At 41.0% G+C, this 27,986-nt stretch overlaps 1 protein-coding gene across 2 annotated transcripts in view; it reads right to left on the bottom strand.

Moving 5' to 3' along the window:
- Nucleotides 1-746: 746 nt before the first annotated feature.
- The window catches only part of Csnk1g1 (casein kinase 1 gamma 1), a 114,980-nt gene continuing 87,740 nt past the window's right edge, over nucleotides 747-27,986 (bottom strand). The window contains exons 11-13 of one of the 2 annotated variants that reach the window (XM_055597716.1): nucleotides 25,212-25,322; nucleotides 13,810-13,916; nucleotides 747-6,335 (exon numbers count right to left, since the gene is read on the bottom strand). In XM_055597716.1, coding sequence (XP_055453691.1) covers nucleotides 6,281-6,335; nucleotides 13,810-13,916; nucleotides 25,212-25,322 — 273 coding nt within the window. In that variant the 3' untranslated portion in view covers nucleotides 747-6,280. The remainder of the gene's footprint in view (nucleotides 6,336-13,809; nucleotides 13,917-25,211; nucleotides 25,323-27,986) is intronic. The other variant, XM_055597724.1, reaches the window with a different exon arrangement.

Genomic DNA, 27,986 nt, shown 5'->3' with positions numbered 1-27,986 from the left:
TGTGTGAGTATATATAGGTGCTCACAGAAGCCAGAAGATGACACTGGAGACCTTGAAGCTGTCCAACATGGGTACCAGGATCTGAACTTGGGTCCTCTGTAAGAACAGTTCTTAACTGCTGAGTTATCTTTTCAATCCCCCTCCTCTTATTTTTTGAGACAAGGTTGGAGTTTGTCTTAGGGCTGAACTGGCTCATAAGACAGCCCCAGGGATCTGCTGGTCTCTTCATTTCCAGCACTGAGATCACAAGTGTGTCACTATACCCAACTATTCACATGGGTGCTGGGGACCAAATTTGGGTTCTCATAAAGTGGCTTGCACTTTACCAACCTGAGCCGACTTCTCAGCCCTGAAATATTAAAATAAAATGTTTGTGTGGGTGGTGGTACATGTCATGGCACACACATTAATGTCAGAGGACAACTGTGGATTCAGTTTTCTCCTACCCTCCCCCCTCCCCTTTTTTTCTTAATATGGGTTCTGGGGATTAAACTCAGGCCACCAGACTTATGCAGGAAGTACGTTTACCCTTTTGGTCATTTTGATGTCCCTGGAATAATTTATTTTTAAAGAAACTCAGAAGACAGGGCAATATTCAGCCCAAGAAATGAAGGTAGAATGCCAAAATAACAGACATTGTTTTTGTTTAAAGATGAATTGATTCCCATCAGTCAGTCCTAGCATGTTTTTAGAAATGAACCAGGGGAGACCAAAAACCAACTAATGAAACAAGGAAGTAAAAGTAGTCAAGAAAGGTAGGACATTTTATTTTACATACAAAAAGGGTGCAAACTGAGTCTTCTCTTCCCCAAGCTGGGGAAGAGGTATACTTAAAGACCACATTTGTGTTGTTCATGGCGCCCTATGAAATGGGCTACTGTGAGATAACACATCCAGATCCACATCCCATTTTCTCCAAAGACTACCTCCTCTGCAGAGGAGTCTTCCCCAGTGTTGTTCAAATCTCTCTACTGGAGGAAACATTCCAAATACACTCGAAATTGACATTCATTTAAAAAATACTACAAGTTTCATTTTTCACAGCTGTGGTTTTTGCTTTTGTTTTTTGACCAGTGCTAGGAATTATGAAACGTTATGTATCTTAAAAAAAAGTAGAAAAAAGGCATTTAACAATAACTAGAAACATCCACACATGAATTAAAATTGATTTCCACAGCTGATTTATACATCATCTACTTAAAAAAAAAATTGCAACCAACATCCCAACATCTTTTAAAGAGTACAATGGGTAAAACTTAAAAAAAAAAAAAGATAAATAATAAATTAGAGTGTAATGTATCCAATGGGAATTGCTGCATCAACATTACTTTCCATTGGAGGGTTACAGATTTTTGGTTTCATCTTTCCTGCTGTTCTCTGCTTGATAAACAAGGCTCCTCCCCAGAGCCAGCTTACTCACTAATCTGAGCAGCTCACTTGTCACAGTCTCTGAGAGAATAGCACACACAGATGAGCGTAAATACATATATCCCCAAGAAATGGCTTGTGTTTCCTGAGACACTCCTAACAGACTTGCAAGCCTTCTAAAAGGCTTCTGGTGCACAGACTGGCCTGGGATTTGGTCTAGAGTTTCCGAAGAGGGGCACCACAAGCCTTCACCTGCCCTGAAAGGTGAGTTTGGGGGCAGTCAGGATGGCAGTCGTCTGTGTGTCGCTGGGATGACTACAGTGCACGCTGGCTTATTACCACAGATAATCCTCTGCTTTGAGACCTTAAAGGTGGTGATGGTACCAGAAAAGTGACTGGAGACGGGGGTGGGGGTGGGGATATGCTGTCCACACAACTGAGGTTTCTTTATAGCATCAAGTTTGGTAGTTGAACTAGAGAAATATGGAGTGCATGTTTACTTTTTTAAAATTTCCCTTGATAAGCTTATCTGTAAATACTGGAGTAGGTTTCCTGGTTGTTTTTTGTTTTTGAGAGAATATGTCAACTACGATTGCCTATATTCGGGGGTCTACTTACTATTTTGAATACAATAGGAACTCTATTCTTCTGTACTTAGTTACCTGCAAAAATAGGAAAAACACTTTAAGACTGGTTATTGGATCAGAGACTCCCAAGACTGGTGATGAAAACACTGCTCAAAACTTTACAAACTCACAGAAAAGTCATAGTGACCTCTTCGTCAAAATAAAAAACTAACCCCCTTAAAATAAAAATCATCCAACAAGCAAAGGAATTATAACTTAATTCCTACCAACCCATCATGGGGAAGGCTGGAATCACTTCTATCTGGGACTTCAACTTCTATCTGGGACTTCCTTGAAGTCTAAATCAAGAAACCCGGAGATAAGTGGTTGTCACCCACATGGCCAATCCAGATGGGTACCTAGATATCCTGGCTCCCTGAGGGTCTCTGAAAACAACTTGCCCACTTGGGGCAATGGAAGGGATGGTAGCAGTGACCAGGCAAAGGCAATGTTGGTTTTATGACCATGTAAACTTCTGGTCCTAAAAACTCAAGCCTTGGTATGACTGACACTGGACAAAGCATTACCAGGGCAACTAAACAGGAATGAAAAACTGGTTTCAGTATGTGCATGGAAGAGGTGGCTGGGCCACAGGAGTCATGTGGGCTTGGGAGGGATGCATTAAAAGAAAGACCAAGTTCCTTTGAGGAAAAGCTTCCTAGGTTTCTGTGGAAGTTATTCTTGAGAAATGCAGTCAGGGTGGTTCACCATGGAGGGGAATGGATTATTTTTTACATTATTGTTTTAAATTAAGGCTACGATCCTTAGCAACCACTTTAACATAACATTACCATTGCTGCATACTTCTGGCATTACAAGTGGCTGCTAACATCGAACATCAACGCCAGTAAGCACTACAGTACACTTTTCCTCTGAACTAAACTGGAAGTTACTTTACAGAGGATGGGCACCATCTGACTGATGGACACAGGCTGTTTCTGAGTTCTTGTCATTCACTAAAAATAGTCAGGAAACTAACATTTTCAGAAACCTTAGGATCCTTGCTGTCTCCCAGAGTTTGTTCCAACTGAAATGGGAATTTTAACTGGAGACTTACCTAGTCACCTGATTTATACATACCATCACAGACCCTGTTTGCTCCTAGACAGACCCAAAACAAAGAATGTTAACTAAGGCAGTCATGAGTGCTCACCAGCTGCTGGCACATTCAGTGCAGCCTTGTGGGAAGTCTGGAGTGAGAACTCTGAAAATCCACTTGTATGATTGGATACTTGACACATTGGTATAACCCTGGCCTGTTGCACCTTAAGTCTGCTCCGGTTGCACTACCTCAAGGACAGCAAAGCTTACGGAAACTTCAAATAGTATAGTATCAAATGGTCTCTATCTCAGGGAATAGATGAGTTAGTTTTAAGAGGAAGTAAATGCATTAATCCTAAAAAAAAAAAAAAACAAAAAACAAAACTGTCCTTAGGTGTCGTAACTGAGATGGAGAAAGTGGACTCAGATGCAAGGAGATGGAGGGAATGCCTGTGCCTGAGGATCTGGCTGAGCTTGCAGTCAGGCACCTAACAGAAACAGTGGTGTGCATGAAGCCTGGTATGCTGGAGGGGCCGGAAATGATCAGCAGATTGTTTCTGGGGAGTTCAGTTACATTTAAATCTTAAGAACACCTTAAGAGAATTACTCATATTTGGGACTACCTTGGAGTGTCAATGGCCTTGAAAGGATCATCACCACCCTGCATGTTCAAGGGACCTTTGCTACAAAAACCAAGTATCTAATAAGGGATTTGTGGGGGTTGGAGGATGACAAGAGTGCATTAGGAAAGAGCCTCCCCCACACCCACAAACCTCTCAGGTTCAACCCCTCAAGAGCTAGCCTATAAAAATATTTTAAGACAAAAAAAAGAAGTCTTAAGCCCAGCTGCAGGGCACCCCACCCTGAGCCAAGCTGGTCACTGCCTTTGTTTTATTGTGGAAGCAGGGTGGGGGAGGCACTTAGTGCGGCAGAATGTGCCAGGATGCTCTAGGCCTTGCCACCATTTCCTAGGATGAGGATTTTTAAGTTTCTGTAGGGGAAGTCAGAGTTGCCCACATGCTAAACAAGGGACTATATAAGTTTCAGTGATGAAATTTAACTATTACCTAATAAAACGGAAGCAATTCCTAATACTCAAATTCCTTATGGGGAAGGGGTTTGACCTGGCTTCTTTCTGCCACTCTGTTTCACAGACAAAAACATTTCTTGTAAAGAAATGGCCAGGTGGCAATCTTTACAAACGCTGAGCAGGTTTGAAGCCAGTGAAGAGAGATTCCCTAGACAAGGTCCAATAGAACAGGTAAGGACCACAAAGTCTGCTTCATTTGATACTACATTTGATCCATGAGCACAAAGCATGGATCAAAGCACAAAGCCTTCCAGTCCTCTACATATACAAGCAAAGCGTTCTGTGCTGCACTAAGTCACTAGCCACTGTCCATGTGGTCATCTCTTTATATCAGATACAACACCTCTTTCCCCACATAAGTAATCCTTCTTGCCACAACTAGGATACGAAGTCACTGTTTGGAAATGCCACTAATCTCAAGTGAAAATAGAACATGAGAAGAGTAACCCCACACACTCTTAACCATGCGACCAGTGATGCTTCATGATGGTATGTCCAGTGAAGATGCCATGGTGGCAGGGAGAGTGTGTCCTGGGGAAAACATGCTAAGATATGGGGGTCATATTATCTGGAAAGAGTCTCTGTTCAATTGTTAAAAGAAAATTTTAGACCTTTCATTACAGTTTCCTTTTCCCTGAAATTTCCCAGCACCAACCAATCTTACCTTCCCTGCTTACTGCAGCTCCATGTACCAAGTTCTAAGCCTGTTGCTATGGACCTGCTCCAAGATCACCATAGGCTTGGTCTAAGGCAGACCAGCCAAATGTTCTAACTTACTTGGAGCAGACACGACATACTGACTTTCTTTTGCTGGCCCTAGGATGCTGCATCCTGAGGCTCCTCTGGCAGTTGGAAGGCAGATTTGTTGCTATCTTTTGTCCACTACTGGCAATATGGTGGTGGCTGTATAGTCATCAACTTTGTCCCTCGAGTCAACAGAAAGTCACATGGCTATCTAGTAGGAAGTCCCTGGCAGTGGAGGAAACAGAAATTTTGTTTTGCTGTTGTTGTTAAGGATCTCCTCTCTGAGATGAGCTGCCTTCTGGTTGGTCACAGTCTGGCTCGGTGCTCATCCCAAGTGCTCAGGAGCTGGGCTTTCAAACTCTAGGCTGATTAGGTCAAGGGGCTGTGGTAGGGACTTTTTTTCTGCAGCGAAAAAGATGAACGAAAATTCAAGTATGTTTCCTTATCAACCTGAGTATTCACTCAGGATGACGCAGAGTTTGGCTTCTTCTCTTCCAAGTGCTGCAAGTCAGACTCTTTCCATCAAGAATGTCCTCTGGACCCATGTTTTCTCTGAATGGCTTGGCTGGCCCATCCCCTTGAAACAGAAAAAAGCACCCCCCCAATATAACCAGACACAATATGCATCTGCCATGTTGTTTATAAAACAAAAACAAAACCCCAAAAACTAAAAGTGCAATAAAGTCAGTTTCCTTTCCTTTGCTCAGAACCACAGGCATGTTTTGCTACAGTCCGGAGCAAGGGATTTGCTTGTCAAAAAAGCTAAGAACGCCAACACACAGGGACAGTAGACTGCAGACTGCTCACAGCTTGTGTCCTACAGTGTAACTTCACAGGAGGGGAGGAGGGAGGGAGGGAAGGACCTGAACCCTGTGGCCAGCTGGGTTGGGGGTTACCCAGGCACAGAGAGAGAGGAAGCCGTACTTCCAGACACGCCTGGGAAGTGGAGAAGTTCTCCAGTCCAGGGTCGTCATCTTCCTCCCACCTTCTTGGCCACACCACCAGCTTCTTGACAGTCTTTAGCTTAGTAGTTTTTATGCTGGAGAGGGTTGAGGGTGGTGCAAAACCAGGAGTAAAGGAAGAGGAGGGAAGAGAATAGTAGTCCTTGAGTTTTTGTGAATGACACCTTCACTGTAAACAATGGGAAGAGAGTCAACCAGATAGCCCAAGGGCAAGCAGTGGAGAAGCAGCAGCTCTGGACCCGCTCAGAGCTCAGACAGAGGGGATTGCCACTGGCCCACTGGGCCCTGGCTGTCTGCATGGCTCCTTCTGGGGGCATGTGTCTTCTTCTTTTTGGTTTGGATCTCCACCCTCCCCCACAGAGGAGGCCCTTCCAATGAGAAATGGCAGGAGCTGCAGGTGCAATTGGAGCCAGAGTCCCCAGAACTTGAGGACTCCTGGGAGGCACTGGTCACTTGTGTCGCTGAGCAGTCTTCTTCCTTTTCCTCTTAAAGAAACAGCAGCACCTGGAGCACAAGAACAATTTAAGTCAGCTTAGAAGCCCCTAGCTCTTAGTTCTCTGACTGCTTCTGCTTACTGCAAGGGATGGGATTGTTTGCTTCTAGTGCCAACCCACACAGCTGCCCACTATCTACAGTACACATACACTGGAAGTAGCTGGCAGGTGTCTGTCAGGAAAGCTAAAGGCAACAGCTCATTTGAGTTGCAGCCACTCTACCTGATTGGCTGTCCAGAAGGCATTGATGTCACAGGCACTTCTGGAAAAAGGATTGAAGAAGGCTTTGTTTCTAGACTAACATCCAACCCAGATACTCCATCTTTGTCTGGAACCAAGATGGAGGGTGCTCACAGTATCATAAAAATAGCCTGCACTGTATGCCCCTTGGTACCAGCAGCAGCTCAATGCAGCTCACTGGCCAGCAAGCAAGGAGGCTAAACTGAGGCAAATACAGTCACACAATGTCAAGAAAAGATTAAGATCCTTTCTACCTTGTTCTTGTCCCCAACCTGACGCCTGGAGTAAGCAGAAGCTCTAGCTCATAAAGGGGTGAACCTTTTAATTCCCAAAAGGACCAATGCCCAAAGCCCAGGAGCTAATCCACTGGAAACTCTAGTCACAGGGAATTCCCCAATTAGTTCCCCTGAGACTGCCACTGTTCCAGACACAGCTAACAACTGGTTTAAGGTTGACAATGAGGCCCTCCAAGCGCCACTGGGGAAACAGCCTGTACAAGAGTGGCAGTGCTGGTGCACCCTAAACCTGAGGATGCCCTCCTCGCTCCAGCCTTTGGACTAGGAAGTGTGGCTGTCGGACAGGCACAGAGAAGAAGTGTTGAGGGCTATAGCAAGGTTGATACAGAAGTTATGTTCTTTTCAGAAATGACAAATGGAAAGTGAGAAGGGTGGGCATAAGGTGGTGGATGAGTCAAGGATATCAGATGATGGAGGAGAATAAAGTTGTAAGTAAAGCTCAGATACTTATTCCCTGAAAGAAAACTTTTTCTGAGAAAACTATTTTTAAGCCTCTTACCTAATCCTTCCAGGGATCTTTTAAAAGTACTTTTACTGTTTTATGTGTATGAATATTTTTGCCTACAAGTATATCTGTGTATCACATGAGTGCCTGGTGCCCACAGAAGCTTGAAGAGGGCGTTAGATTTGTAGGACTGAACTTACAGATAGCCATGAGCTGTAGGTGCTTGGAAATGAAACTGCATGCTCTGGAAGGGCAGCAAGTGATCTTCAGTGCTGAGCCTTCTCTCTAGCCCCACCTCCTAGGTTCTGGTGTAAGGGATAGTCATACAGAAACAGACAGTGCTGTCCCCTTCCCATACTCCTACATTCTCCCCTGTGGCTGATTCCCCTCCTTTTAGACCCATTGTGTTACTATACTTCCTAATGGTATTTCTAATCATCATTAGAAATTTGGATAAAGTTTCCTTCTTGAAGTTCTCTTTTGAGACAGGATCATTATTATGAGGCCAAGGCTGGCTTCAAATTTAAAGTACAATCCTTTGGCCTCAACTTCTCAGAGTACTCTCAGAATACTAGGTCTAAGTATGTGTGCCACTACACCTGGGGTAAGAAAGTTTCTTAGAGCAGAAATGAACATTTACACAGATAGCGATGTGACATTTAACTGCAATTTCATGAACGAAATGTGAAAATTTCAGACAGTAGTTTCATAAGAGTTTTATATTTTCTTCAAAAGCTGGCCATGTAGTTCCAGTTCTTGATAGCTGGAAAAAGAGTCAGGAGTGGAGAGTCATTCTTGGCTACATATCAAGTTTGAAGCCAATCTGGGGTATAGGATACCTTGTCGCAATAGACAGGAGACAGACTGATAGTGTGTGTCTGTCCATCCCAATCAGCCCCGTGCATCAATGTTATCTGTAAGTACCATTAATAGCTGTGAACAAAAGTGTCCTATATATCCGGAAAGTGAACAAATTATTTTAAATAAAAATGTTTAACATTTTTGCTTAAAATAGTCTGGAATGGAAACACTGGGGAAGAACAAGAAAAAAATTATACATATGCATTAGAAATGCACATTTGTTTGTAAAAATTGTACTCACTTTATGTGTATGGGTGTTTTATCTGCACGTACGTCTACAGACCAGGTATACCCCTGGTCAGAATAATGTGTTTGACCCCTGGGACTACAGTCATAGATGGTTGTGAGTACCATGTGGGTGCTGAGAAATGAAACCGCTTGCTCTTAACCTTAACCATCAAGCCATCTCTCTAGCCCCAGCCCCAGACACTGCCAACTTGTATGTTTAGAACTTAGTATTTACAGATAAGTCAAATCTAATAAAAAACCAGTATTTCAACAGTCTCACCTGTTTCCTTTCAACTACAATTTTCAGTGGGTTTATTAACTCTAAAATTAATTTCTGTTCTTACTTTTTGTGTGGAGGATCCTAAGATGATTTGTGTTTTCAAATAAAAACACTAAAAAAAAAAAAAAGTTTTAAATACCGGGCCCATTTCCAAATGTCCAATGAATTCTTTTACTTCCTCCAGGGCAATTCACAGGGGTTAACATGTGCTTCTGCTGAATCACTGCAGTGCACATGAGCAGAGGTTGTTGGTCAGAGGACGACTGTAGTTTGCATTTAGAGCCCTATACAGCTTCAGCAGGAATAGAAGCTTTTAATTCTACCAGCAAGGAAGGAGATCCCACAGTCTGTTCTTAAAGGCTTTGGTTTCTATGGTGACCACCAGCAAAAGGGTCTAGACTAGAGGCCAAGTTTACTGAGAAACTACACAGATATGTTCCACTCTGTTAAGAATATGGTCAAATGACCAATTCCCTTTGTGTCTTAGGTTTCCTTCCAGTTAATCCTTTGAATGACCAGAAATTCTTAACAAGTTAGAGCCAAAATGGATCCATGATTCTACTCAACGCCATTAAACAGTCTTCCCACAGGCCTCTGACCTGACCCATTGCTCCCTCCTGTCACTCTTGCACTGTATCATCTAGCACTCCCATCTAAACTATCTCCCTTTCTCCTCTTTACCACACTTTTTGTCTTCTCTGCTCTAAAACTGGTTCAAGTCCTACTGTGTCTAAGAAGTCTTCCTGGAGACCTCAGTGAATTCCCAGCCTCTCAGCCTTCCTGGACTAACTTGAGAATTCTGTAGAAGTCCTTATCTTTTCACATCCTATCACTCAATTTATAGATGTGTTAAAACTAAGCCCTTTGGACAGGGCCTCCCTTTCTCTTGCCCTTTTCCTCCCTGTCATCCCCAGTCCCTGAGTTCTATGAAAAAGGTTAGATAAGCATAGTAGGACCTAAAGTACTTGCAACTGAGATCATGTGACTGACACCTCACAGGAAAAAGAATAGACCATGACAACATTAGATTACACAGACACATGAATAGGCCAAATGTCGTCTTTGAAGCTTATTAATCCTATTGCCCTAAAACCTCCTATCTTCAGTAGGCAAACCCCTATGGACAATTTGGTTTAGATAGTTGGGGTTCAGAAATCAGGGCCCAATCTAGTTACTGAAGAGAATTTTGCAAAATGAAATAGTCAGAATCCAGCAGGCTATTATCACAGACTAGACTAGAACAGACCAGGATATGACCTTATGTGCACGAAGAGTACCGTAGTTACAAAGAGTCATCAACACCAATCCTTGCATTTTCTTTCCACATACCATACTTCCTACATCAGTATTTAAAGAAGCTTTTTTTGGGAAAAGAAGACAGGCTCCCATATCTCTGTCAGCCCCTGACCTACTATTCTCTCATCAAAGAATAAAGGCAGCAACAAAAACAATGCTCCAGCAATGTCCAACCAACAACAAAATGGGGATCTTTCCCTCAACGAGTTTTCCATTTTTAGAGACTCCTACCATAGATGAAAAAAAACCAACTGAAATCAACAAGGAACTCAATAGGGAACTTACAGATTCCTCCAAATGGTCTATTTCCACTTTACAAACCAAATTGCCAAAGGTGAGAATAATTATCTGGTGATAACATTACGTTATGGTTATCAAAACATCTAAAACCTTATCTTTCTAAACTTGTTCTCTCCTGATAGTTTTAGTCATAATCTAGGGAGAAAAATTTGAAAAGAAGTTCATTCAGCTTAAAAAACAAAAGTGAGTTGTTGGATATTGTAAGATATCGGGATTTTTTGGTTTTAGTTTGTTGTTGTTGTTGTTTGGTGGGAGGGTGCAGTGATAAATGAGGTAGGTTTGAAAGAAAAGGAATAGATTGATTTCTGAGTACAGGCCTTCCCCACCCCACCTTGAGGACCTAACTTCCCCAGTCTGGGTGGCTAAGGCATAAGAAGGTATATGGATCCATTCAGTAGTTCTAAGGCTTTGCCAATCCCAGTCTAGTCTGGTCCACTCCCCTTGTGTGTGGACTGGAGAGAGGGACTCACCACAGGTTGAGCATTTTCAGGCAGCTACAGAGTATATAAAGAAAAAAAAAAAAAACACAGAAAAAGTAGAAAGAGAGAGAGAGAGAGAGAGAGAAAGAAAGAGAGAGGTATTAGTCCACCGGTGAGATGAAGTGACTCCCTGTGAGCCATGCAGACATGCAGTATGTGTCTGTGTTTAGTTTCCCCCACCTGAGGGAGGCTGACAGGCCACTTGGTCTTCACATTTAAGTCAAGTGTCAGAAGCCTGACAGAGCATCAATGTGGGAGATGGATCTCAGGGGAATGCAAAACACAAAGAGGTGGTAGAAGCCTCAGAGTGGGCTTTCCAGCCCAACTTCCAGGAAGGCAGCAGGGGAAGGAGCAAATAAATGAGCCTTGTTTGTGAGAACTCAAGCATCAAGGCTGAATCATCTGTTCCCACATCAGACCTTGGGCAATGTTCAGCTAACTTCTATACTGCAGGTAAAAAAAGCAGCAGCTAGCACTTAGCTCTTTTTACAAGTGGGGAAGTTTAAGAGATACTTTATAATACTAGAATACAAAACAGAGGGAGTTCACTGCTTAGGTATAACTGCCAGAGAATGACCTAAATTCTATCAATCACATTCATTCTCAGGAGAAATCGGGCCCATAACTGTCAAGATATAGCCAAAATATCCATAATAAAAATTCTTACTATCACAAAAATCAACTTAAAAATTGTCTGCCCTCACCATTCCTTCAAACACACTTCAACAAAAGTATCTTGTAGCTAGAAGAAAAGGGAAATCAAGTGTCCATTTTTTACACTGAACAAAAGCCATCATCCTGTGATTTTGTTCTGCCTTTACACAAAACAAGCTGGGAAAAGGAACCTAAAATCAAAAGCTTGGCAGTAAAGATTTCACACTTCCCATGTATTTGAGTTTAACTCTAATACAGGCAACAGCCTTCCTTAACCCATCAACAGGCTACATGAACAAATGGCATCATAGCCATGCACAGTGAGGAGTTGTTTTGGGACACCTCATGTCTCTCTAGCTTTTACTTTTCCATTAAAATGATCTGGTGGATATATGGCTACTGTGTCATTACTCCATATATACCACCATACATATACCACAGACACGCAGCTGAGCCATGACAGTTCCCTAAGGCAAGATGGATTGGTAGCTCATGAAGTCGCTACCAGAACCAGAATACAAAATGCCTCAAGCACAGGCTCTGAGTGACATTTGGTCAAAGACAACTGCTCTCTTTTCATTTCTACAATTTTCAGAAGGCCTAAATCTGGAGCTGGAGGCGAGAATAGTGGTCCTATCTGCTAAATGGGAAGACTTTAATCTCCCTTAATATTCTAGTGTTTAGAATATGACAGAATACAACACAACAGATTGAGCTCCTTCTGAACGACCTCCATCTTTCACAATGGACATTACCATCACACTCACATACATATGGTACACATTTACCAAAATGAAATGAAATGAAATAAATAGGTCCATAAATCTATTCAGGGTCTAAAATAAGTTCACATGAATTTGGTGCTCAAAGGATTGTATTAGATCCAGATCTGAACTTCTAAAAATAATAGGTGTAAATGTGAAATGGGGAGTCGGGTGGGTGGGGTGGGAAAAGGTGTGGCTCTCTTTCATGCAGAGTGTGGTAGTTCTCAATCTTGACTGTACATTAGAACTGCCTGCACTTTTAAATATGTTTATTATCAGGCTAGATATGAATAAATTAGCCTCAAATCTCTGGGGCCATAAAGAAATATCTGTATTTTCTAACATACTCTAGGCGATTCCAAGTACAGCCAATGGTGAGAGTTCAGAAAGTGAGAATATCATATGATTTATTGAGAGTAGGCAGAAAAAATTATAAGCACTATTAAAATCTCCCAAGCTCCTGAGAAGAAGGACTGTGTTTAATTACTAAAAATAGTTTCCTGCTGGCATCACCTTCCTATCCAACCCCTGTGTACAGGTATGAACAAGATAGAGTTGAAGTCATACTCATTCATTTTTCTACCTGTTAAGTAGGAAAAGACCCTTTAAAGGCCAAGTGGGCTCACCGGATAGATGGACATGAGTACAACCATGCAAAGGATATCTGGAAGAAAGACGGCAGCGCTTGGTGACCCTGACTGATGCCCAGAGGTGTAAGCACGTCCTGGTTTGTACTAAAAATATACTGCTTGCTGAGAATACATCTGGACACTGAATGTTTTCAAAGAGCTTAAAAGAAAGGTCACTCACATCAGGAATGATGGCAATAGTTACTGACTCATGTTTCTCTAGCTTTCCCTACCTGATGTCTTCTTGTAGTTTAAAGCTGGATCTGAGTTTGGGATAGGGGAAAAAAGAAAATGAAGTGGTAGAAATTGCTGTTTGTGCAGCAGAATCAGCATCACCTTCCAGCCCAGGATCTTAGAGTTTAAACACAGACCATGCAAAAAGCACCAAGGGGCTAATGGGAGAGCACAGTGAGACATACACATGCAGGAGCAGAACAGGAAGTGCGGAACTGCCTGGCTTTCTTGGCATTAGGGTCACTTCTTTGCTGTCTCAAGATTCTTATATTTACAAGCACAATTGTCTTGCCTGCTTTACTTAGTTTTCCTGAGCCCAGACTCTCTGAAAGACAGCAAAATGTCTCCCAAACCCTCTTATATTCAGGACCATCCATCTGGAATGGTTAGGCAACAACTAGAAAAATGATACTATTCACCATGGCCCATGGTTTTTAACTTTTTTTTTTTTTTTTCTTCTCTGTAACCCATAGGGAGCAAGAAGCTCCAGAGATTCTAAGAAACAGGTGGTTACTATCTATTGTAGCTTTTGCTGCATTGTTCTTTTAGTTCTTTTAGTCTTTTGCCCTAGACAAGCTAGAAAAAAATCCTGGAATCCAGAGCTAAAAAGAAGGGTGGCAGCAACCTTAATGCACCATGCAAAAAATAAAGTGGTCAGAAGAAGAAAGCTGTGGACACAAGCGTGAGGATCCAGTCTGTGATGAGCAGCACACAGAGGAGACAGAAGAGTTTCCAACCCATAAGGAGACAACACAACCCCTTTGAAAGATGAACGTACTTAGCTTCCTCCACTACCTCCACCTCGGCATGAGCTGTGATTGGTGCATTTGAGTGAGCTCCAGTGGGGTCATCAACATTCAGCTCTCCATTGGTTGAGCTAACCACCTGAAACAGAGACAGACGTCAATAAGCACCATGGTTTTATGAAGCTCCCACCACCACCACAGTAGAAGAGAAATTAGGCTTAGGTACTAGCCAGGCAGGGTGTAGAATGTGTGTTTACTTGGATTAAGGGAACACTGTCCTGATTTAGAGAGGGTTCCTAGACCTATATCGTGTCAGAACACTTAGCTCAAAGATATAACCATACAATGATGACAATCACTTTCATATTGAGTGCCTACTTTGTGCTCAGAACTTTGCTACACTGTATGCGTATGTATCAATTTAATCCTTACTTAATATGTGACAATTATTTGTGGGTGTTCATGTGTGAATGAGGGTGTATGTATATGCATATGCCCACACAGACCAATGGTGATACATTCTTCAGGAGCTTTCCACCTCATTTTGGGACATGCCGCTTGCTGATTAGGCTACATTGGCCCATGAAACCCAGAGATTCCCAAGTCTCTACTTCTCCAGTGCTGGGATTACAAGGGACAAGCTAACACTAGCTGCCTTGGGAAAAACAAAACAAAACAAAACAAAGCAAAACAACCAACCCCCCCCAAAAAAAACAACCCAATTAACCTCCGCCCCCGAACTTAACAACAAAACCAAAATCAAACAGATGGGTTCTAGGGCTCCAACTCAGATCCCCATGCCGGCAGCAAATACTTTACCAGCTGACCTATCCCTAGCTCAATTACTTAAAAGAAAGCAAATCACATTTATGTGCATGTGGAGGTTGGAGGACAACTTGAGGGAGGTGGCTCTCTCCTACTATGTGTTTCCTGGCACTTGAATTCAGGCTTGGTGTCAAGTGCATTTTCCCACTGTACCATCCTGCTGTTCCCCAACCCCAGGTATTCTCTTTTAATTGATGGGAATGCTACAAAATGACTTAACCAAGGTGAAGTTAGGGTTAGGATGTCTATGGCTTCCATCTGTTTAAAGATTCTTTCATTTGCCAAAGATGTGTATAATTTTGTATTTAAAAATACTTGTACAACTGATTTCTAAAGGTTAATTCATTCTGTTCCCTTGATCATGACACGCAAATTCTACTACTCAGTTTATTATACTACACAATTACATAGTCTGGGTAATGATGACTTTAAAAAAATCTCAAAAGGAAACCAAGAATGGATACCAGAAACCATGAACAATCATACTTTCTCTCAGAGATTTCTTCATAGCTTTGACCAATAGTTTGAAGTTACTCTAACAGCAAGACTGCTGTACCCTCTCTGTGAGAGGGAAGACGGTAAGGACAAACTTCCCTTGGAAAACAAAGCTTATTTCAATGGCCTTTATTTCAGGTTCACTGTCATCCCACTGCTCACTGATGGTCCCCGAACTGTAAATGAAGGCTCTCTCATTCCTGTCATCTGGTTAATGTGGACCCGATCACGCTTGTCTTGCTTGTGCAGCTGCTTCTGCCACCTGGTTTCATTTCCAGCACATGATTCCTGCTTATGTGGGTGCTGGGGAGTGGGAAAAGGGACCCAGCACAAAACACTCTGCTGTTAAAGATCTTGGCTGAAACATGGGAGAGAACCACAAAATAGGATAAATGGTTCAGACAGCTTATGCTACTGGGTAAAATAACGTCATCTATTTGAGACTGTCCTTATAGACTGATGTGAGGCTTATAAAGGAATGGGTGAGACAGAACTGGGTATGATACCTTGTATATAATATTGGAGAAAGTAAAAAAAAAAGGGGGGGGGGAGTAAGAATAGTGTTCTAAAATCAGGGAGTCCATGAGTTTTAAACTCTAGCTCTACTGGCTGTGGATGGCTAGGCAAGATCCTCAATCTTTCTGTACCTCAGCTTCCTAGTTTGTAAAATGGGAAAACAATGATGCTTGTCCTAATGGAGTCACAATGGCAGATAAGCCACAGTAAGTGTTCAGCCCAGAGCCGAGAGACATACTAATGGCTCAAAAATGTTCACCTTATTGATACTCTTATTTGCTTCAAGCTATGGAGTCCTTACTAGCAGCCAATCTGCCAAGATTTCCTAAATAATCATAAAAAGGAAAGTGGAAGGAAATGTTTACTAGTTTGGGGGCAGACAGCGTGAATGTTACCCACTAGCAATGCATAACCACCATTACTTCTGCATAAAAATCCTCACTGGGCTTTTTCTCCTTCCTTTCTTTTTTGAGACATGGGTGTCATGCTGTAGTCCTGGCCTGGTACTCACTGTAGAGCCTATATAAACTCCTGGTACTATATAAATGTATGGCCCTGTTCTTGCCTCAATCTCCATAGAGGTAGGATTATGACAGGTCTAGAATATCACAGCTGGCTTTTTTCTTGTTAATAAGGCACAACTGAGAAAATTACAATAATATATGGTTAATGGGAAAAAAGATCCTACAACAGTAAATTTGGACTTACCTGAGGAAGACTCAAATTTTTGCTAGTGATCAAATTTAGTACCTCTGATTAGTGGACAGCCTAATGTTATGCATATTATACAACACATTATTTTTCCCTCTCTGCAAACAGGTTTCTTCCGAATCTAATCACGATTTCAAAAATAAGACAAATCCAAGATGTGAGATACTGTATAAGACTTGGACTCTTCAAAGAGGACCATGTTATAAAAACCTTTAAAGGGATGGAGAGATGACTCAGTTAAGACCATTTGTTGCTCTTGCAGAGGACCTGGTTGAGTTTCTAGACTGTGGCTCACAATTATCTATAACCCTAGTTCCAGGGGATCTGATGCACTCTTCTAATTTTCCGAGAGCACCAGGCACACATGTGGTGCTCTTACACTCATGCAGAATAAAAGAAAAAAAAGGGGGTGGGGTGGGGTATTAAAAGAGACTAAAGAATTAGGCATAGTGGCATACATCTAATATTTTAGGACTCAGGAGGAAGAAACAGTAGGATAACCATGAGTTGGAGGCCAGTCTGGGTTATACAGTGAGATGTGGGTTAGCTTAGGCTACAAAGTCAGACTGTTTCAAAACAACCAAAATAGACAAACAAAACAGAAAGAGAGATTAAAAGATTGAAAGAGATGAAAGAGGCAAAACAACCAATGGAAAGCAGGAGTCTTAGTTACATTATGGATAGTATTTTAAGCCTGGAATTTGGGCTGTTGGATATTATGAGATTATTTTCTTAGAGAAGGCAACGGAGTCATCGTTTATGGAAAGGAATGAATGCCTTTGCTCTCAGGAGATGTAGGTGGAGATGTATGGGAGCTAAGATGTACTGTTTAACTTTCAAATGGTCTGGAAAGCAGATGTAAACACACAGGCATGCAAGCACACAAACCTAAAGTAAGTGTGGCACAGTCTTAACAATATGTCAATCTAGGTTAGGGATATTCCCAACTTTTCTGTAGAGTTAAAAATTTCATAATAGAAGCTGAGGAAGTCCAGCAAATAAAACAAGGCAGAGAAGGTTGTGATTGAGAGCTAGCTACATCCTGCTTATTTCCTCAGTTCTGCTGTGATTCCTGTGTACATATTTTCTAGCATACATCACTGTTAACACTGGTAACTGGCTCATCCTATAAACATAGTCACACATGAAAGCAGCCACCTTAAAGTAAGTAAGTAAGTAACTAACTAACTAACTAACTAACTAACTAACTAACTAACTAACTAACTAACTAATTTCTGCAGTACTGGGAAGTAAACCAAAGGTTGTATATGTTCTGGGGATATGGAATCATATCCCCAGCCCCAAATCACTGATTCTTAAAATAATAATTATACACACACATATGAATGTGTGTGTGTGTGTGTGTGTGTGTGTGTGTGTGTGTGTGTGAGTGATCTGTCTTCACATACACACAACCATTACAGATGGTTGTAAGCCAACCTGTGGGTGCTGGGAATTGAACTCAGGACCTCTGGAAGAGCAGCCAGTGCTCTTAAATGTTGGGCTATCTCTCCAACCCTGAATCACTGTTTCTTAACAAACAATTAGGAACTTAATAAATGTTATTTACGATGTCTTGGCTAAAAGTCAAGTGAAGTGGTACAAACCTATAATGCCAGCATTCAGGTGTCTGAGGCAAGAGGATTCGAAGTGTGTAGCCAGCATTAGCTGCATATCTATCTATCCACCTCTTCAGTTCTAACATGAAAGAACTGCTGTACTTTATATGTCCTATACTTTATAACACACATGTAATTTCCTATGAACTGCTACTTGGCATACAAGCAATGTCCCTGGGCAATTTTCAGGAAGAGGTTATCTCACATTATAGTCAACATTTTTATCTGTATCAGAAAGCATATGATTTCAAACAAACCAGGCACATACATGCAGATCCAACTGTCTCTGCCTCCTGAGTGCTGGAAGTAAAAACATGTGCCACTGTGCCTGGTCTCAATTTACTAGTATTTTAAACACTATCACTTATAATTTTTCTCCTAAAATTTTAGTATACTCTTCACTGAAAAATTAGGCTTGTATATTAGGGATATGTACATTCATTTTGCTGTAACCATATTAGCTTTAATCATATAATTTTTAGAAAATATACGATACAGGATCTTTATTGCTTAGTACTGGTAATATCCCCTGTAGAAATCTCACAGATTTGAAAAATAATTCCTATTTTTCAAAATGTCACAAGAAAAATGATACCATATATCATTAATCAAAGTGATTAATGCTTCAAATGTTAATGCTTAAGTCTCGCTGCCCTTATTTTGTTGTAGAGATTTCTCAAAATTCCCAATATAATTTAATTTGAACAACTTCAAAGGAATGTTTTAGAAAAACAAAAGTGCTCTGATTTCTAGAACTTAGGCCTTTACAGACAGAAGATCTGTGGAATGCTAGAAGGATGGGAACGAGGGTCTCCTGCCCATTAAGTTGGTTAGAACCAGAATGTTGACATTTTATTAGGACAAATGTTCTTCATCTTGGCAATCTGCACTCAATCCAAGAGAAATGATATTGCAGGTTATCCAGGTTAAGCTCAGCATGGCTCCACCAAGTGCCTCTGCAGAGTGAAATAATGCAGACACATATCCAGACACGGCAGTGTACCTCCAAAATCCTAGTGCTCAGAAGGCTGAGGCCAGATGACTGCAACTTGAAGGCAACTTTGGGATACACAGAGGAGGAGGAGGAGGAGGAGAAGGAAAAGGAGGAGGAAGAGAAGAACAACAACAAGAAGCCAGGCACAGTGGTGAATGCCTGTAATACTAGCAGTTGGGAGGCAGAGATAGTGGAGTTCCAGGAAAGCCTGGTCTACATAGTGAGTTCTAGGACAGCCAGAGCTACATAGTGAGATCCTGTCTGTGAGATCCTGTCTGAAAAACAAAACAAAACAAAACAAAAAAAAAACCCCAAGCAAACAAACAAAGCACAGGAACATCTGTTGTGATAGAAATATTACTGATTTGCAAAAAGCATAGTCTTGGCTAAGTATGGTAGCACATGCCTATAATCATATTTATTCAAGATGTGGAGGCAGGAAGATTAGAAGTTCAAAACTAGTCTTGGCTGCATAGTAAGTTCAAGGCCAGCCAGGACTATGTGAGCTTCTGTCTTAAAACCCCAAAAGTGTGTCTGGAGAGACGGCCCAGCAGTTAAGAGCACTTGCTGCTCCTCCTAAGACCTGATCTCATTTCCCCGCACCCACCCACATCAAGTAGCTCACAGTGCGCTTAACTCCAGTTGCAGGAGATCTTATGCTCTTTTCTGTCCTTTTTGGGCATCTGAACATGTGGTATATATACAGGCACACAGATTTTAAAAAGTGATTTTAAAAAGTTAAAAATGTATTTTATACATTAAGTTTATTTTCATATATTAGTGGCAAAGCATTAATTCTACCCTATCTATCTATCTATCTATCTATCTATCTATCTATCTATCTATCTATCTATCCATCCATCCACTGTTTACTGCAGTTCTAGGGATTGAACTCAAAGTCACGTACATTGTAGACAAGCAGAATATACAGAGCTATATCTCTAGGTCTGTCATTTACTTAAATAGCTCATTTAAAAATATTATGACAAGATCATTGTACCTGAGTTTTCACCATTTTGGTGAAATAGTTCCCCAAACTCCTGACTATCAGTTTGGGGAAGGCTGCCCTTCTTGGACTGGCAACAACTATCAACCAGGGAATCTCCTAGCTTTTCGTTATACTGGTGAGTCTCTTGATTCTTTGTTGGGTTGGATGTCTTGTTCCCTAGACTCAATATACGCCTCTTTCTTTTTTCACACATCTTGATAACATACATCCTTGTGTAGAGTCATATGAAAAAGTTCATGAAGTATAGAAATTTTAAGTTGAGTTAAAAAAAATAGGGTTGTGGAAACTATCTTTAAAAAGCCCCACATTCATTCTCCTAGTTACCTTACTTTTTCTCTACATACCACCTTCTCTTAAAGTAATATTTTAAATTCCCATGAGGGGGAGACACTGCATAAACATGGAAGTCGGAAGACAACTTTCAGGAGTTAGTTCTCTCCTTCCAACACGTGGGTTCTGGGAATCAAACGGAGGTTATAGGTTTGGCACCAGGTACCTCCACTCACTGAGCCATCTTGTCATCTCTCTCAACCGTCATGAAAACTTAAAATATCTGTACGGTGTGCTATGATTATGGGGAGGCTACATGTGGATGTCACATTAGAGGTTAGAGGACAACTTAGTAGAGCTAGTTCTTTCCTTCTGCCTCTATGTGGGTTCTTGGGATCAAACACAAGAGTCAGGCTTTGCCAGCAAGTGTTTTGCCCACAGAGCATTTTGTTGGCCCAAGAGTAAAGATTTTTGAAAGCATCTTTTTATTTATTTATTTATGTGCCACATTGCACAAGTGAAGGTTAGAAGACGACTGGCAGGCGTCAGGTCTCTCCTTCTACCATGTGAGCCCTAGGGATTAGACTCCCAAAGGCATCAAGGCTTGGCGGTCCTTTACCTGCTCAGCCATCTTGTTGCCAAGAACACTGATTTTTTAAAACTATCTTTTTACTATTTACATCTGACTGGCAGTTTGGATGAGTATAGAATTCTAGGTTAGAAATAATTTACCCTCAGATTTTTGGAGATATTTTCCACTGCGTTCTAGCTTTTAGTATTATTCAGAAATCTGAACCTATAACATTAATTCCTGACCCTTAGTGACTTTCTGGAAGCTTGACATTATCTCAATTTTGTCCTTAGTGTTCTAGCATTTCATGATGATGCACCCTCGTGTGGTTCTATCATCCACTAATTCTGGTACTCAGTAGGTCTCTGTGCTCTGTAAACAAATCTTTGAGACTGGGAAATAATTCTGCAAATGATTTCCTCTCTGTTCTCTCTGGAACTAATATACTTAGAAATTATCTTATTGTTTTGATCTCTCTTATTGTTATTATTTAAATTTATTTTTCAAGATAGGGTTTCTCTGTGTAGCCCTGGTTGTCCTGGACTCACTCTGTAGACCAGACTGGTCTCAAACTCACAGTGATCTGCCTGCCTCTGCCTCTGAGAGCTGGGACTAAAGGTGTGCGTCACCACTGCCAGGCAGAGATTGTTGCTTTTGCAAATATTGCTGCTGCAGTTTGTTGGCTGTGGCCCCATTCTTATTAAAGTTTTCTCAGAAGCCTGATAACCTGATCATTGATTATCTGGATTATCTGCATATGTTGTAAGTAAGTGGAGGACGCAGAGTGTTCACCTCCGTGAGCATTAATAGACAGCTAATGATTGCTGTGCGAAAGAAGAGACATTTCTTTCAATGTTGTAGGCCCCAGTAAGTTGCTCATGTTCCTGTAAACTGTAATTAAATTCAGTGGCATACATACAAATACACAAACACACTCAAAACACACACTCACTCACACACTCTGGAGAGCAGGAGCACTACAATAGTTGTAAAAAAGAGGTCTGTAGAGGGAGAGGGAAAAGAGGGTTGAGGGTGGGGAATACATTATGTAATATATGAAAATGTCACAATGAAAACAATTCTATATAATTTATGCTAATGAAAATGTTTTACCACTTTGTTTCTAAATATATGTGTGTATGTCCAGCGTAAGTGTGCCAGTTAATTTTTTTTGTCAACTTGACAGAAGGAAGGGGTCATTTGGAAAGAGAGCCTCAGTTTGATTACTGATTGCAGTAGGAAGGTCTAGGCCACAGTGGGCATGCAGGCAGGCTGCCCTGAGTTGTTTAAAGAAGCAGGCTGAGCCAGTTAGTCAGTATACAATGTTTCTACGGTTTCTGCTTTGGTTCCTGCCTCCCCCAGTGACTGTAAGATGAAAGAAGAAATAAATCCTTTCCTCCCCAAGTTTTAAGTCATGGTGTTTATCAAAGAAAGCAAATTGGGACAATGGGTAAGTGTACATGAGTGCAGGTACCCAGGGGAGACCAGAAGGTGTGAGATCCCCTAGAGTTGGAGTTAGCTGCCTGATATACAGGAAATTGAATGAACTTAGGTCCTCTGCAAGAGCAGTATATACTTTTAACTGCTGAGCCATCTCTCCAAGGCACCAATAAAAACTGTTTAAAAGAAGAGGGTGTATGTCAGTTGACACTGTAAGAATAGGTAGGTCTTGACAACTCTGGATATTTCAGGATGACTTGGCTGTGCCATTTCATCGGGAGAATAATGCTGTTAGCACCTTTCAATTTTATTTCTGGTTGGTTATATTTTGCTGAGTATATTCTTTTACTTCTCGCCTAGAATGTCCACACCTAGCTATTGGCTTTCTAAAGCCTTACATGGAAAGACAGTCAGTGAGTAAGAATACGAGCCGCCTACTCTTCTCTCGTTGCACCTTGCCTCCAAGGGCGCCTTACATCCTTTAGTCTACAGACTCACTTTAAAACAAAAAGAAACAAACAAAACCCTATTTACTTCCTTAATTTGTTTTTATAGAAGACATGTTACTTTCATTTTGAATATGATATGTGAAATATCTTAAACTTTCAGGAATGAAATCATCTAACTCCCCAAGGACTTTCTCCATGGCACTGACTGATCCATAACCTGATAGCACACTGTTTATTAGTTAATTCTGAAGAGGGAAGTACATCCACTTTTATACAGTGAGAGATCTTTGCACTTTTGGATAATTTATTTTATGTTGTTACTATTTCACTGCTTTCTCTTTGATTTGATGCTTTTGTCATGCTTTTTTATTAGAAAAATTAAACCTTGTTCTCAAACAAAACTCTCAAACTCTCCTTTGTACTTCTTTCTTTAAAAAGTACTTCTTTACGTGTATCAACACCTTGCTTGCATATATGTCTGTACAAAACATGTGAGCCTGCCCATGGAAGCAGAAGAGGGTGTTAGAACTCCTGAAACTGGAGTTACAGTGCCATGTGGTGCTGGGAACCAAAATCTAGGTCCTTGGAAAGAGTAACAAGTGCTCTTAACTGTTGAGCCACCTCTCCAGATCTGCCACTTAGTTTTTCATTTCAGTGTTAGCTACTCAGCATTTCTGATGTGAAACATCATAGTTGAACAAGAAATCAGCCACCTGTATGTCACAAACTGTCCATCCTCAAACACCCAGAACTGTCTTAGGTCCTGGCTGATGCTGCCCCTGAAACAAGGTGAGGTCTGCCCTGGAGGATGAGAGGTGGGTGTGGGGGTGATAGAGAATCAACTGGTGTGGACTGTTCCCCACTTCCCCTCTCCAAATAAAGATTTGGTCTCTGATGAAGAAAGGAGAACATGCAGGATCTTTGCCTTCTTAGACTTCCAAACTATTTTTTGTTTAATTATTTTTGTATTATGATTATACACATGTATATCTGTGTGAGGGCATCAGATCCCCTGGACCTAGAGTTACAGACAGGTGTGAGCTACCATGGGGGTGCTGGAAATTGAAGCTGGGTCCTCTGGAAGAGCAGCCAGTGCTCTTAACCGCGAAACCATCTCTCTAGCCCTTCAACCAATCTTTTTTTGCATATGCCCTGCTTCTACAACTGAACTTTAAGGCCAATTCTTGAGCCTTTTGGGAAATCCCAGGGTGAATAGACCTAAGATTCAATTTTTGGGACTTCTGTTATTTAATCTGCCTTTCAAGTCGCAACGTTTTGTTGCTGTTACTGTTTCCTCCACCTTTCTATGGACCTGTACCTCTTTTATCTTTTTCTTTTCTTTCTACCGTTCTTTTTTGAGGCAAGGTCTCAATATGTAACCTTGGCTGGCTTAGAACTTACTTATGCAGACCAGGCTGGCCTTGAACTCATAGAGATCTACCTGACTCTGCCCCTTGAAAGCTGGAGCTAAAGGTGTATTTAAAAATATTTCTTTAACACTGCTTCAGGAGGAGATAAAGGAAAATCTATGGTCAATTCATCATTTTACCTTCATGTTTCTATGAAGTACTTTATAGAGCTAAAGGTGTCATAACTTCCTATGAATGAAAGAACATTTTTTGTTTGTTTTTTGAGAGAGGATTTCTCTGTGTAGCCTTGGTTGTCCTAGACTCACTTTGTAGACTAGGCTGGCCTCAAACTTACAGAGAGCCACCTGCCTCTGCCTCTCAAGTGCTGGGGTTAAAGGCATGCACCACCACGCCTGGCTTGAATAAAAGATCTTCAAGTGAGTCATTTCTTATAAAAGCATATTCTAGAAGATCAGGCCTATTAAGATTTATTTATATGCATGTAGTTCATTTTTATGCCTCAACTAGTGGGTCATCACTATGAGAAAAATATTCAGTTGAATTTTTTCTCGTTATGATTTTAAAAATTATACACAAAAAGAATGAAGAGACAGGAGATGTTCTTGGTACCTCACAGAGAAGAAAGACTCAGGCTAGCCCAAATAAAAACAGAAATAATTTCCAAGACCAAATTTACTCCAAAGTTAAAAAAAAAAAAAAAAAGGAACCAGCTCAACTTCTTGGGTATCTACTCAGGAAATCCCTGCCATCATTACTCCTGTGCAATTAGGTACTAAATCATCCATCATCCTGAGGTGAGTCAAACATGTATACCTCTAGTACTAGAAGGCTCCAGTTTTCAGTTTCAGGACTTTACAATTCAGACACTAACACACTTCTACTTTGCTGGTACTTTGCAGATCATGAGTAGACCAAGATTGTAGGGAAAGTTAACTCAATGGAGAAATTATACAGATGTTTCTAAGTCAATGACAAAAAGCAGCAATTATCTAAAAAAAATGACTTTTACCAAAGTCCACATAGATAGAAAATCAGCACAGAGACAATCATTTAAACAGAAGCAACTCACCCCTGCTTTAAGTGTCCATGTGATAGGAACCAAACTGCAAGAGTAAGCCAACATTCTACTAGCCAGGCTGAGAAGGCCAGGGAAGACAGTAGGTACCTGTACTGAACCCCCATGGCGGTCTGCGGCCAAGTGAGACGTCAGGTATGAGGTATTGGTCTGCCGGCTGGGCTGGATTTCCCACTCTCCTCGGCGCTCTGATGATGTAGTCTGCTTAGGCATTAGGAAGCGTGGCAGCAAGATATGGAAGGAGAAGTAAAGCAACAGAAAGCAACAACAAAATCCACTTCATTACTGCTCCTGTAGGATTTCCGTTTGGGACCCGACATTAACAACTGCTGCAAAGTACTGAGAAATTGCCTGACTGCACTCATTTCCACGGACAAACCAACACATCAGTGAATGAAAACCTCCACTGACTGAGAGTAGGGAGGGAACCAACCAAAAGCTAGGAATCATCCTTCAGCTTCCACATTAGTGTAATTCCAGCAGCTACTAAGCAGATCAAATTCAGAAAGTTAAAAGATGTTGAATAGTCAAACTTATAAATAATGTCACTGATTAAATAGCTGAGCAGATAAAAGTCTTCATATGAGGAACCAAGCCAATGTCATTTCCTTCAATAGGTAGCCCACTCCTCTCAAGAATGATGTTCATGAGACTTATTTTTTCTTCTTTCCCTCTTGTTCCTCCTCCATTTTTGAGACAGGGTCTCACGCTGGTAAACCTGACTGATATGGAAGTCATAGCAATTCTACTTCAGCCTATCAAGTGCTGGGGTGATAGGCATAAAACAGCATATCTGACCTCAAGACATTTACTTAGGTTAACAGTGGCTGGAATATGCTTTCTTATCTAAATAAATTAACAAAGTATTTTTCTTTAAATTTAAAAATTTTTTTTACTTAATTAAAAAACTTTTTTTTTAGATTTCTATATATGAGTGGTTTGCCTACATATATGTATGTATGTATACCATGTGCCTACAGTGATCGGAAGAAGGTGTCAGATCCCTGGAGCTGGAGTTACAAATGGTTGTGAGTCACTTTGTGGGTCCTGAAACCTGAATCTAGGTCCTCTGGAAGAGCAGCCAGTGTTGGCAATCACTGAGCCATCTCTCTAGCCCCAAAATATCTTTTTAAGGGAGATTCACATGCAAAGAACAAGCAAGCACAGAAAGACAAAAAAAATAAAGCTTCCTTAGCCAGTTGCATCTAATCTGGAATTAGAAACAATTTACTAATTGACATGGCTGGTGTGAATTACTTTCTTTTAGAAGGCAAAAGGCAAATATTTATTCAGCAAAAATAGGGCCTTCAATGAAAAACCTCTTCCAACTGCTTCTATTTTTGCTGCCTTTCAGGCTGTCTTCATGTCTTCTTTACCTGTTTATTGTCTAAGATCTCATGCTACTCTGCTCTCGCTGGTGTGTGACTTTCTGTTCTGAAGAATCTGAACTACGTGCTTCTTGCCCTGGGAGATGGCTGAGGAGATGCTAACATCATGCCTCACAGCTGTAACAGCCCTAAAGCTCTAAATAATGCAAAATGAGTAGTTCCAGAGGAGGAATGTGGGATTAGTAAATCAAATTTTAATTGCTGTTGATATCAACAGTACCAGGGGTTGGGATACAATATTCTCCTCTCCATGAATACTAGGTAAGGAACTTATAACTCTCAGAAATGCTGATAACTATAAATGTGTATTCTATAGCTTAAAGCTCCAAATTGACTATCTCTCTCTAAGGATTTCACTGATAGGAACTGCTTAAAGCTCACCGGTAAGTCACTAAAAGACATTTCTTACAGAGCTACAATTTTCTCATTGTTATTGACAGACGATGAGGTCACATGGATAATAACAGCAGTGTAGAAGATCCTGATCTTATTTGCTGTTATTTCCTGCAGGGGACGAGGAGGCTCAATATAGCTGTATTAACTTGCTTACTATGTAATTTCTACAAGTGGGGATGGGAAGGGGATTAGGCTCCATGCTGACAGCACCACAAGATTTCAAATTATTATAAATATTCCTTCCCTCCTAACCCCATGGAGTTTTGCTAAATTGCTCAGGCTGGCCTTAAACTGACAAATCAACACCCCACTAGTGACCTATGTAGCTGGTATTAGAGTATACACTACCCTGATGCTTCCCTTCTAATTATTTCTGTTGATAAATATTCAGTTTTCCAAAATAAAATATATGGTATATAGCACAATTATACCATGTTATGAACCCAGTGACACTGTGTGATGTCTAGACAATTGAATGTTTTTCTAACATTAGAATATATACAACTTATTAAGGTTTAAGCAGAATATTTAAGTTCTTACACTATTATGTAGCAGTAGTTCTACAAAACTTTGTTTACTTTTTTTTCTTTCTTCGAGACGAGGTTTCTCTGTGCACCCCTGACTGTCTTGGAACTGCCTGTGTAGAACAGGCTAGCCTTGAACTCAGATATTTGCCTGCCTCTGCCTCTGCCAGGATTAGAGGTATGTGCCACCATGCCTGGCTAACTTTGTTTACTTTTTGAGACAAGGTCTCATTATGTAGCCTCAGGTTGGCCTCAAACTCATTATTCCCTTGCTTCAGGTATATGCTAAACAAAAGTTCTACCAAAATTTAAATGCTTAAAAATATAAAAGTTGGAAGTTGCTGATGGCTCAGCAGTTATGGCACTTGCTGCTCTTACAGAGGACCTGAGATCAGTTCCCAATACCCACATGGTGGCTTATAATTGTCTATAACTCAAATTTGAGGGGATCCAAGCCTTCTTCTGACCTCTGCGGGCAGCAGGCACATACAAGGCACAAAGATATACATGTCTATAAAAACACTCATACACACAAATTTTAAAAAGAAGCAACAAGA

This window comes from Psammomys obesus, unplaced genomic scaffold (genome assembly GCF_907164565.1).
Source record: "Psammomys obesus unplaced genomic scaffold, mPsaObe1.curated_primary_1811, whole genome shotgun sequence".
Taxonomy (NCBI): Eukaryota; Metazoa; Chordata; class Mammalia; order Rodentia; family Muridae; genus Psammomys; species Psammomys obesus.
Note: the sequence above shows the minus strand (reverse complement) of the source record. Positions and strands in the feature narration are given on the sequence as shown.